The 13,396-nt window shown below is 37.3% G+C and overlaps 1 protein-coding gene across 1 annotated transcript in view; it reads right to left on the reverse strand.

The window, feature by feature from the left end:
- The window catches only part of cntn5 (contactin 5), a 394,897-nt gene that overhangs the window by 73,488 nt on the left and 308,013 nt on the right, over positions 1–13,396 (reverse strand). Inside the window, exon 14 of the mRNA XM_049483448.1 lies at positions 8,210–8,354. Coding sequence (XP_049339405.1) covers positions 8,210–8,354 — 145 coding nt within the window. The remainder of the gene's footprint in view (positions 1–8,209; positions 8,355–13,396) is intronic.

The raw sequence follows: 13,396 nt of genomic DNA on the forward strand, positions 1-13,396 counted from the left end.
ACACAAGCACAATATTTGCCCACATAATATGTAAAATTGTGCATAGCTGGAAACAGGCACAAGCTATGGGCCAATACTGCAATGATGATCTGGTAGTTTGTTCTGTCCAAGATCATGTCAGTCAGTGGTACATCTGTGTTTTCCACTGCCAAGATAGCAATACGCCAGAAATTTACCTGAACATACCTGACTTCAGGACCAACATGCCAGGGTAGAGCAGTGTAGATATAATTAGAAGTACCTTTCCTATTTACACAACGCATAATGATGTGCCTTACACAGGAAGTAAGACAGAGCCCTGTAACTTAAAAAAAAAAAAAAAACAGTCGTTGTTTAGCATAAATTATTCTGCCTTTTTACTTAGTCTGACAAACACAAGGAAAAAACATTTTTGAATTGTTTTGGTTGTTAAATATTTGGTCAAATATTTTGGTCTCAAATTGCATTCAGTGACCAGAGCCTTATTGTTAGACTAGTGGATAATAATAATAATAATAAAAAAGGTAACATTTTCTATGAATGTCATCTTTATAAGACTCTATAAACATTCTCATAACACATTATAATGCATTCATAAGACATTATAAAGATGGCTATACATGTATATTTATAAAAAATATAATATAAAAACTCATTATAGCCATGTTTATTATGCATCATGAACTTATAATGCATTTATAGCTGTGTTTATAACATGTTATACATCCATAGCAAGAAACTCAGTCCCTGCTTGCAGACTTTATCATGACAAAAAATTTTTCCAACTTATAAACACACCCTCAGTAATCCTATAAATGTATTTTTAACCACTGATAAATGATTCTTGTCTTGAATATAATATTATTTATAGTCAAATATAATGTATTATAACAACTTTCATTGTAGGACTAGATTATTAATGATAGATATATACTATTTTAGCATATATATTATAAGCACAGCTTATAATGTATTATGGTCACAGGTCATAATGCTTAATAAACATGGCTATAATGGGTTATGTATTTTTCTAAATATTTATATCCATGTTTATAATGCCTTATGAATGCATTATAATATGTTATGAATGTGGTTATACCGTCTAATAAAGGTGACATTCATAGTATTACCAAACAATATTTAAATAAATATCTGTATTTGACAGTTTATACAAACATACAGTTTTTTTAAACTAAGAAAGCTTTACTTAATGTTAAATTACTCATATATCCCACTATATTCATACATTATTCAGAAAATTGCACAATACATTAATAGATACTTTGTATACTGTCTAGGTGATTTTCCAAAGGAAAAATGTACAGAATACTGTAAACTGTACTGGGAAAAGCCTGTACACGCTGGGCTCTAATGGAAAATACGGAATCCGCTCATTCATGAACGGCCTGATACATGTTCTCTCGCATGACTTCCTATCTGCCAAGCCACGCAAGCGTACGACATCACCGCATCTTGTTACCGCGAGATAGACTGCTATCAAATCTCAAATATCACGCTCTTTCAGGAATTTTCTCTCCGGGGAGGCGAGAGGAGCGATCAAATCAAACGCCATCGATTAGGCGGCGCTCTGCGTGCAGTGCTGAGATGAATCTGCTGGACGAGCTGCGTTAATAAACACGCCGCTCTCTTACCGAGCTGCGGCCGAGCGCTCTCGACAGCCCCGATAACTTCAGTTCCGTCACTCACTCTGACTGACGGTCGCTCTCCATCAGCCGCCTCCCACACTCTGCATGATACGGGGATAGATAGAGAGAGGCTGAGCTGTCAGTTCACTCGGAGGAGAGAGATCCGGAATATTAGGGATTCTGGAGCTCGGCTGAGGTAAATAAGGCTGTACACTCTGCTTCACTTACCCTGACTGTGATGGCCATATCACTGCATGCCCGGACTGAAAAAGCCTATACTGAATACAATACAAATACAATATTCTGCTTACTGTGCAGCAAAGGATGTATGATATGGTAAAAATATTATCAAAGTAAATAAATACTGTATATAAGGTGCACTTAAAATCCTCACATTTTCCCAAAAATCTTTAGTGCACCTTTTAAAAGACACTTCGCTGAAGTACAGTGTTGTAAAGAAGTTTCAGTTTAGTTCTCCAGCACCAAGACTGGAGTAGAATTAGCATTATTTGCTAGTATTATCGGCCTGTAGCCTGCTACTGAAGTAGCATTAGCATTACTTGCTAACCACACTCTCTATTACCCCGTTCAGAGGGAAGTATTATCAGCCTGTAGCATGTTCCTAACCCCGGCTAGCACTGCTGAAGTAGCATTAGCATTACATGCTAACTGTGTTTGCTATTTCCCCGTTCAGAGGTGAGTATTATCAGCCTTTAACCGATAGCTCCAAACCCCAGCAAGCACTGCTGGAGCGGTTAGCCGCTAATGCTAATGCTCCAGCCTCAGTGCTGGAAAAATTGGAAATCTAAGCTTACTGTAAATAAACAAAATCATTTTACCCACCCAATTAGACAGTGTTTAGGAGAAAAATCGTTGTAGATTTACATCCAGTGCTTGTTTAACTTTAAAAGAGTCTTTTTTTATTACAGTTTTGTTTAATTAGCTTAACTTTACTTAACTTAATTTGCTACCAACCCCCCACCACCGAGCCGCGAGACCGGCTGAATTAGAAGTTCCTTATAGTGTCTTTAAATTGTTCCTTATAATATGATGCACCTTATGTATTAAAATAGACCAGAAAAAACATTCATTCATAGTGCACCTTATATTCCGGTGTGCCTTTAAGTGCGAAAAATACAGTTAAAAATAACACATTTTTACTAGGAAAACACTAAATATTTGCCAACTGAAATTACTGAGTGGAGAATGTCAAAAAAAGTACTTTCACCATTAGTAAAAAGAACAAATTAATTATAATGAACAATGACATTTAATTCAAATCGTATTACAGTGTTTCCTCTTTGGGATATTTTTCAGCAGTGGTGGCACAAACACAGCCCCCACCTCCTGCCCCTGCCCCCATGGCACTGCTGCGCTCAGAGTTGGGACTGAGGTAGAGAACATCATTGAGAGCCGACAAACGGCAAGTTTAAGTTCATTTTTATTCTATTCTTTACTCAGTTTACTACGTTTCCAGATTAAGTTTGTGCATTTTGCATTACCATTGATACCACCACAAATAATGAAATGAAATAAAAAAGAAACTCATAGACATGGGTGTGTAGTAGAGTAGAGAATCTAATCAATTCCTCATTACATGAAATTAAACCATCATGTTCATTAAATTAATCCAGGTGAACACAAACTTGCTGCTGAGATATAGTGAAGGTAATAGAATAGTCATAATCATTTTGTTTTTGTTATTTAATTTACACTATATGCAGTGGTTTTATTCACATTCATGTCACACTGCAGATGACTTTTTTAGTTTTTGTAACAAAATAATTATCTAATCACTAATTACAGAAACATAAAGATGCGTATAAATCAACACTGAATAAACTGAATGAAAAAAAAGGATTAAGATGCTAAAAGTTAATTATATTATGTGCCACTGTTGGAAAGTGCAGCTTCGGGGCATCTACAGAAGGACGTAATCAGCGTTTCCCAGCTCTGCGGTGGCATTCTCGCCCATTCCTCTTGGCAAATGCCTCAGGGTGGCAACAGTGCCACTGAGGTACTCGCAATTTCACAATCCTTAATACATTTTCAATGAGACTCACATCAGGTCGTTTCAGCACCGTCAAAATAACTGAAAATGAGTTATTTTAAGTTATTTTTAGTTATTTTGATTATGTTTGAGGTGGCTGTCCTCCAGAAACATTCATCGTCCCCACATTCACTGTCTTCGCTGATGACATTCAATTCTCCTCTAATATAAGTTTTCCTTCGCATTTCCTTAGATGACTTGTGATGCCTTAGCAGCTAGAAAGCAGCCAGGTACAATATTTGAACAAATATACTGGGACACCTGCTTATTCAGTCTTAATAAGGAAGAGTATATCTTGCTTTTGTTGGAGTAACTGCCACTACCCTACTGTTCAAACTGATTATGTTGTGATGGGTTTTATTTTTTTTTACCATGGAAAGGATGCTGTGATCATCCACCACTGTTGTAATCTGTGGAAGTCCAGGACCTTTTGAGTTCATAAGGTTCACCACTGTGCTATTTTTTCCCAGAATGTACCAAACTGTTGTTTTTGGCCACTCCTAACATTTCCGCTATTTCTCTCTTCAGGCTCATGATGTTCTGTTTCACTTCCATTCAGATTTAGCCTTTTACCACATACTGTAGGTTCACAGCAAAAGCTTCCAAATGGAGATGCCACATTAGGAATCCAGACCTTTAACCTGCTTTACTGATGATGGATTAATGAGGGAATAGCCCATGCAGACCAGTAAATAGCTTTTGAGCTTTTGAGTCCAGTTACTTTTGAGCATCTGAAATGAGGAAGCTTCGTAGAAAATTGGATGTATTTCCTAAAACTAATAGGATAATTTTATTTAATATATTTTATTCATTATCTTGAAGTCAAAGCTTCAACCGAATTTATTTTTCATTTCTAATTGTTCCCCATTTTCTCCCATTTTAGATGGGCCAATTGTCCCCATTCAACTGCTACTCATCGTCACATAGTGATGCCCCAACACCAGGAGGGTGAAGTCTAGCACATGCCTCCTCTGATACATGTGAAGTCAGCCACCGCCTCTTTTTGAACTGCTGCTGATGCAGCATTGCTGAGTAGCATCACAGAGCTAACGCTCGGAGGAAAGCACAGCAAATCGGTTTCGATACATCAGCTCACAGACGCCTTGTCCTGATTGACATTACTCTAGGAGTAATGAGGAGAAAGAGCGGCATCTACCCACCCAGAGAGAGCAAGGCTAATTGTGCTCTCTCTCTCAGGGCTCCGGCAGCTGATGGCAAGCTGCTTGACCGGGATTCGAACCAGCGCTCCAACAGGATCTCATTTATACAGTTTCAACTCCAGTAAAATGGCAGCAAACCCCAAATAATGAAGACTAATTTATTGTCTGAAACTTTATGGGCCTAACTATATGTCGGTAAGTTATCAGCCACTGCAGAAACAGTAAAAGTCACAGCAGTAGAGCAGAGAACCACTCCCTCGTGGTTCTCCAGGAAGAGAACTGAAGACAGTGTTCTGAGTTCTGCAGTAAAACCCAGCATGAGGAACAGGACACCAGCTGTTCACTGCTTCAGCATCAAAGAGCTGAGAACCAGCGCGGCCGATACCGCGACATGCTGGGAGTCCGCCTACAATCTGACTATTGATCCGGGTTTGGGCTTCTGAGGTTGCCGTAGGCAGCGCGTTTGTCATGTTTCTCACGGCGGATTGGTCTCAGAATCGACCGCATCTTTAATTTACTGGCTGGGTATCTTTTCCGTGGTGACCATTGTTTCTCCAGGAGCTGGTCGGATCCTTCGCTCCGCTCACAGCGGGCCGGTTTACTGAGGAACGGAGCCGAAGCGGCTCCACATCGATCCATTCAGATGTAAAACAGCTTCATTGGGGTTTAACTGAAACGCGTTTCACGGCGCACACAAACACGGTGTGTCCGCAGCGTGAGGCGTGTAATCAGCAGCATAAACACTGATTAAGAATGTGTTGGGTCTGCATTAATGTAAATTTATGCGCGCTGATGAGCACGTTTTAAATGGCACGAGGAGCTGGAATCAATTAAAGAGCCGGACCCTGAGGAGTATCACTGGGCTGAATCAAACTAATAATGACCGCACTCCCGCGCACAATCAATACACACACTCAAAGCCAAAAAACATCAACTCTGAGGATGTGGGGAGAGGATCCGAGTGTGCAATCACTGGTCATTTACTGTCAGGGATTATTTTTTATTCTGATTTCTGTACAGCTAAACTAATCCATAACTGATTTAATATAATTTTTTAAAGCAACAGGTAAAAGAGTCTGTCTCCTAGTATTTTTGTTTATTTTCTTTGTATGTCAAATCTAGCTCTAAAATTGTGAATAGTTATTTAACAGGCTAAACTGATATTCTAATATTGGTAGTTTACTTTAATATTAGGGTTTGGGAAATTCTATTTTTTTGGTCCATCTCGATTCGGAAGTTAACAATTCTGAATCGATTCACGAATGCCAAAAATGTATTCAGTAGGGGTGTGACGAGACACTAATATCACAAGACGAGACGAGACACTATACTGGGTTTATGAGAACGAGACGACATTTAAAAATAAAATTTTAAATAAAACGTCAAAAATGAAACTAGAGTTTTATTAATCATATAACGCAAACTTAACAGACCGGTTTCGCTCACACATTGATTCTATAAAAATAGAAATAAGAATAAAAAATAAAAATAAAACTTTTCTAGGTCTTATATAGAGCAAACAATAAGTACTAGGGGTGTGACGAGACACTAATATCATGAGATGAGATGAGACACGATACTGGGTTCACGAGAACGAGACGAGATTTAAAAATAAAATTTTAAAGAACACCTCAAAAATGAAAAATGGCTTGAAAACTACAGTTTTATTTGACAAAATCATATAACGCAAATTAAACAGTCTGGTTTCTCTCACACATTGATTCTATAAGAAATAGAAATAAGAATAAGAATAAAAAATAAAAATACAACTTTTCTAGGTTACATAGAGCAAACAATAAGTGCAAACCACAACCAGTCATAATAAGCCTATGGTTTGTGTTTTTTCTCCTAAATCTCTTGTAATTTAACAATGCATCACCATAACCAGTCATATTAAGACTATGCTATTAAGAAGTGCAAACAGAGACAGAACATTTTTATTTTAAATACAGTACAGAGTTAAGGGATTAGTAGGATTAGCCTATGATTAGCCTATGAAACAGATACTAACTTACAGTATTTATATATGGTTTGTGTCTTGTTGGTCACTCTGTTACCGTTTATTTTTTCCACTGGAGCCAAAATGCAGACAGACATACAACTTAAAAGTAGCAGAAGCATCTTCTATGCAAATGCCTGAATTTTCCTCTTCTGCTGAGAGCTGCTCTCACTGCTCAGCCACCACACTCGCTGCTATCACTTCTGTGTTGCCAGATCCCTCTTACAAAGTCCACACTAAACTGTTTTTTTTTCCCCGCGAGACAGGTTAAGCTTGACGAGAAATATCGTGCCACGAGATCTCGTCACACCCCTAGTATTCAGGCCTTCTCAAATATAGCTATGCTTGTTGCATAACAGGTACACATTTTGGCATCATAGTACATTTCGTCGCTGTCCAATGAAAAACACTTTTAGTTTACTACATAATTTGAACAGACAAACTGTTCCTTAAACTGTTCCAAAATTTCTTGATGAACGGACCAATAGAAACTCTGTGTGAGTGTGTTCACGGCTGTTTGCGCTGTTGTGCTGTTTATTATCTATTATGATTTATGTACAGTTAGCATAAAGGCTAATTTTAATACCTATGGAACTATCCGTTACTTTCCTCTGCTTCATTTTCCTCCAAACTGTCGAAACAGAGTCACTGTGCTGAAGACTCTCTCTCTATCTCTCCCTATCTCTCTCTCTCTCTATCTCATTTGCTCTGTCTATCTGTCTATCTCTCTCGGTCTCCCCCACATACTCGCTCCTGCTTCCAAGTTGGAATATGGAATAAGATATTATAATACATACTCTATTATATATTTACTTATAATATACTTTACTCATATGCCGACCCAACAAAGACCAGCCACAACATTAAAACCAGCTTCGTATATATATCGTATAATATTATAATCACCTTTCTTTGCTGTCAAAAAGCCTATTAAATATCAGGATTCATTATGGATAATCAGATATACTTTACTTTAAAAGTACCAAGTATTTATGCAATAAGGAAAAATAAATCCTGTATAGAAGAAACTTCTGCTAATTCATATACTTATATGAATGACATTTACCTCAGAAGACAGCTAGAGAATGCAAAACTCCTGTATGAGTTGTGAGATGTTATCTGGTGAGTGAGGTTTAACACTGGCCAGCATGCTAATGGTGGGAAGGCCAGGTGAATTATGGAAGTCCTCTTGGTCTGTTCTTATTGTGTAACGTGAACATTGTGTTTTTTATTAAAATACTGTTTAAATGTTTAAATGAGTGCATATCAAAAATTAAAACTGGCACATTAACAAGCTCTCAACCAATCCAACCACATATCAGCTGAAACATTAATCAGCATCAAAATTCTGGAGCAAAACCCAGTCATTTCTTACCTCCTGCTGGCCTGGACTCTCCTGTCTCCTTTATTCCATGTGATCCTGGGTTTGGGAGAAGCTCGTGGTCTGCACTCCAGAGAAACGTCTTTACCCATGGTGGCGATGATGGTCACTGTGTTCGTGTTGAACATGGGTGCTGAAGCTGGAAAATACACGGGGATTGAAAGGACATGTTGTGAGTCATCAGGAGTTATTACTTTTCTGATACTAAAGAAAAAAAAAATGTAATGAATGCAGAAGATCAAGAATGGGATAATGTCTCCTTTCTTCTGTGTTGGTTTCCTAGAAGTTCACAAAATTCAGATAAGTTCTGCAGGTGGAAGATCATTCTCTTATAAAGCTCCACAACTCTAGAATAACCTTCCTGAAAATATTTGAGACTCAGACACAGTTTCAAGTCCAAACTAAAAATTTAGCTTTTGGTAATTAATGTTTTTTCCCTCTTATATAAGGCTGCAGATCCAGGGGTTCATGGGTCACTCAGGTTTGTGGAGGGTGGAGTGGGTGGATGCCAGTGTTTCAGGGGGTCTCTGTGTCTATGTTACCTTCTGGCTCTCTCCTTTTACATTACATTACATTTTTACATTACATTACATTTGGCAGACGCTTTGTCCAAAGCGACTTACAATATTGAAGTGCAAATAATAGAAGAGGTTAAGTACAAAAATAATAGAAGTTAAAAATAAAGCATCTATAGATAGGGCCTTAAGGAGGTCAGAGGGAAATAATGGGATAGAGGAGTAGAGAAGAGGAAGAAGGAGATGAGGTTAGAATTAGTTAGTTAGTTAGAGGTGTTAAGAGAGTAAGTGCTCTTTGAAGAGCTCTGTCTTCAGGAGTTTATTAAAGATAGTGAGAGATTCTCCTGATCTGGTAGTAGAAGGTAGTTAGTTAGAGGTGTTAGGAGAGTAAGTGCTCTTTGAAGAGCTCTGTCTTCAGGAGTTTATTAAAGATAGCGAGAGATTCTCCTGATCTGGTAGTGGAAGGTAGTTTGTTCCACCATTGGGGAACTCTGTATGAGAACAAGTTAGGCTAGCAAGTTAGTTAGGCTGTTCAAATCTATTCAGATCTGCCAGAGTCGTTAGCCACATACTAACGTCCCATCTGTCCGGCCTTATACTGGTGGATTTGATTTGATTTTGATTTTATGTCAATATCTGATTATTATTTTTATTATTTCAATATTTCAATATATTTCAATGCTGTACATTACATTACATAACATTACATTACATTTGGCAGACGCTTTTGTACCAAATGTTTGTGGACACCATTCTAATGAATGCTACTTCAGCTACTTTGACACAAATGCACAAATTTGCAAATACACACATACATCTTTCTAGTGTAAGTGTTTTCCAAGGAGTATAGTGTCATTCAGGGATTTTTAAATTATTTTTTATTCTGAGAGAATGTGCACTGGTAGTCATTTTTTAAATATATTTTTCTAACAAGATATCATCACTGTGCTGCTGCAGGTATATTCATGTTTAATCAGACAAGTAGCTGCACCTGCTCTGTATGTGCTGAGTAGCAGTAGCGCACCTGAGGGAAATCCCTCATTTCCACACATAATAGACAATAATAGCCTCACACACAAGAGCAGCTTCATTTTTTACGAGTGAGGTGCGGTTTTGATTGTTTTTGGTAGTGGTTTCAGGAGTTATGAAAGGATCTTTAGATTTACTATATTTACTATAATTTTTCTGACACAGAATGTGTAAGAACTTTACATAAACAGCAAAAATAATGTAAAATTCAAAGTGTTAAAGGAACTCTTAAATAGTCGTATTTAGCACTGTTCTAAATAACATATGGGCCCACTTCTAAAGTGTGCAAACCTCTACCACAAGAGTTAATTCAACATTGTATGGAGTCAAATACTCTTAAAAGTGTTAATTTAGCATAACACTTAGCATTTTTATTTTTGCATTTTCAGACGGTATTAGTTTTATTTTTTATATTCATATATTGTTCATTTTTTGATTATTTGTTAACTTACACCCTTATAATTTTTCCCAAAATTCAAAAATAAAATATCTATGGGAATCATGAAGCACTCAGTAATATTAAATGAAAAATGAATGTACAGGAAAACTGATTTGTGAAATAATTATGGGACTATGAAACATCTATATCGCAGGATAAATTAGTAATTAGTAATAGAAATTATCTCATTCAGTAATAAAATGGCAGCAGTGGAGACCCTTATTCACCCTGCAACCCAACACCTGTGTAACCACTGCAACTGAATCTTATTTATCTAAACTAAAAAAAATAAATATATATATATATATATATATATATATATATATATATATATATATATATATATATATATATATATATATATATATATATATATATTACAACATAAACCCCCTAATAACTCCAAAGAATCCTCAGAGCATGCTGAGAGTAAAATAAAATCAGGAGGTGGAGCTCAAGAGATATAAAATACTGAGCTTTGTTAGAATAGTCATAAAAAATATAAATACTGTGATTTTAACAATATGTTTTTTACTCTATAAGCCTCAAAAACTGACAAAGGCACAGACAAAATGAAGTACCAACTTTTTTTTGAGAGGAATGACGTCATGGCGACCATGCATCCATGAGAAATGCCCTCGTAATTATCCCCTCATCGTTCTGCTCGAGCATTCAGCAGAAGCAAAATATTTCCAGGCTACACGATAAAAATAATTCAGCCCTGACCGCCGCTTTTAAACATAATTACAGTTAAATGTCGAAACTGTCTGCAGGGAGGCTCTCGGAAGCCTGACACATCTGATGAGTCTAATGTTGTCAGAGTTTTAGAGAGAGAAAAAAAGGAAAGTCAGAATGATGGTTGAGTCTGAGGCACAGCTTCAGCTGACCTTCACAGCAGCAACAGTGAGGAGCCAAGAAAAAAAAAAAAAAAAAAAAAAAAAAACGAGTCACAAACCAGCAAAATTCTTAATAATTAATGTTTACTTGAGAGACAAACTGTGAAAAATCAACAATTACCGAGAAAATATTAAAAATGCTAATTATCACAAGAACACAATGAGCAAAGTTCTGCAATAGATACAGCCTAATTATTTTCAGTTTGTCTAAAACTGTGTAAAAAAACAAATGCAATACACTATACACTGACATGCCACATGCAGCAGAACAGGAACCGAATAGAATTGTATTTCTTTTTTTTTTTTTTTGGGTAAAAAAATATTTTTGTCTCACAAAGCTTTTTAAGTGTAATCTTTAAAAAGAACACTAGGAGCAGGATGGTGATCACTGATTGGTGGTGAAACTTCACACTAGACTTCAAGCAGTTTGGACTGTGTGTCTCTCCACTCTTCCTCCAGACTCTGCTAACTTCATTTCCAAATGAAATGTAAAATTTACTGATGAACAGTGATGGTTTAGAGAGACACGCCATCTGCTGGAGTTGATCCGTTTTATGAAGTCTAAAATCTTACAGCACTTCTTGCTTCCCTCTGCTGACAACTTTTATGGAGATGCTGATTTCATTTTCCAGCAGGACTTGGCACACTGCCCACAGAACCAAAAGTACCAATTGGTCTTATATGATATTCTTATTTTTTGAGACTTTGTGTTTTGGGTTTTTATTGGCTGTAAGTCATAATCATCAACAATAAAATAAATAAATGATTATAATAGATCACTCATACTAGTGCATTTTTTATACTGAAGCAACGAATGAGCAGGGGTTCCGCTACTAATGTCTGTACTGTATATTGTATTTACAATAGACATGGACAGCGGAAATTGGTATATGGAATTCAGTTTACAGAATTCAGCTCTTATGTGCCCATTTTGGCATTTCTGGGGCAACCCCACCTCAGGTTTGTGCGTGGAGGAGCTGTTGTAGTATGGGTTAAAACACTGTACACATGTGGGAGAGTAGTAGGAACCCATCATGGCCTTACTTTCTCTCTTTTCTCTCTCTCTCTCTCTCTCTCTCTCTATCTCTCTCTCTCTCTCTCTCCGTTGGCTGCCAGGCCTCAGCACCAGCACTTAGTCAAAGGTTGAGGCGTGTTTTTTACGGGTGACATTAGAGATGATGGCATTTCAGTCCTGGGCTAATGCTGCAGGGCCTGCAGGGCCTAAACACCTCCCCCTTCCCCCATCCTGCCTCCATCGCCCCTCACTTGCCCAGCCAGAGACAGTGCTGACAGATGCGCTTGGTCCCTGTGGATACAGTGTGTGGATACAGTGTGTGTGTGTGTGTGGGCGGGAGTGTGACTGTTCATGCCATGTCTTTGTTTATCTGTGTTTATATGCTGGTAGTATGGCCTTCTGTAAGTGTGGCGTCCCTGCTGTGTACACTACAGGCTAGAAGCTGCAACTCTGCTAACCTTGTTAGCGATGCTGAGATTGTGGGAATAAATATAAATACTATAAATTATTTTAATACATGCTGCATCCTTTAATAGAGGAAAGCATGGGTTTTATTACATCTTGCATCTACAGCTGTGGTGTTCATTAAAACGTCCTCCTCCAGGAAGCATTTCATGAGATTTCTTCAGAGACTCAACGTTGTAAACTCATAATGCGTTTGAACTCAAATTCATTACGTCTGTTTAATGTAAAATGTACTTTGAGTCAGGCGAACTTTTGTGGCCACCTAAACACTCAAATGGAATCATAAGTTAAGTTAAATCAACTTATAATAATTGAGTTTAGTCTGTTTTTTTTTTCATTGGTTTCATGTGCCATCTTGCACACTGGATAAGTTCCCCAAATTCTGAGACTCACCGTCAGTGTGTGTCAATCTCCAGAGCTACCTTAGGTCCCTGCAATGCCAAATATATTAATTCTGTCAAACATACGTTTTGTTGATTACTTAAGGAAGTAGTGCACAGTGCTTCTAATGGTGCTGATACAAAGACACTGCGAACACTGAGATATCAGAATGGTAACGTCTTCCTTTGCCCATTCACACATTAATAAACTAAAGAAACACAGAAGTAGAACTGAAGAGAGAGCTGATAAACTAAAAAAGAGTGAGAGAGAGTCTTTAATAAAATGATTAAAGATTCATCCACAATGCATGTTTTAAAAGTACTTAACAACACACTTATGCAATTACACATTCTCATCAAAGAGATCTGTCAAAATTATTACATAATTGACTAATCACCCAATATATGGACATGACCTCAATCATTTTTGCTGAGCTCAATA

This window comes from Astyanax mexicanus, chromosome 9, assembly GCF_023375975.1.
Source record: "Astyanax mexicanus isolate ESR-SI-001 chromosome 9, AstMex3_surface, whole genome shotgun sequence".
NCBI classification, from domain to species: domain Eukaryota; kingdom Metazoa; phylum Chordata; class Actinopteri; order Characiformes; family Acestrorhamphidae; genus Astyanax; species Astyanax mexicanus.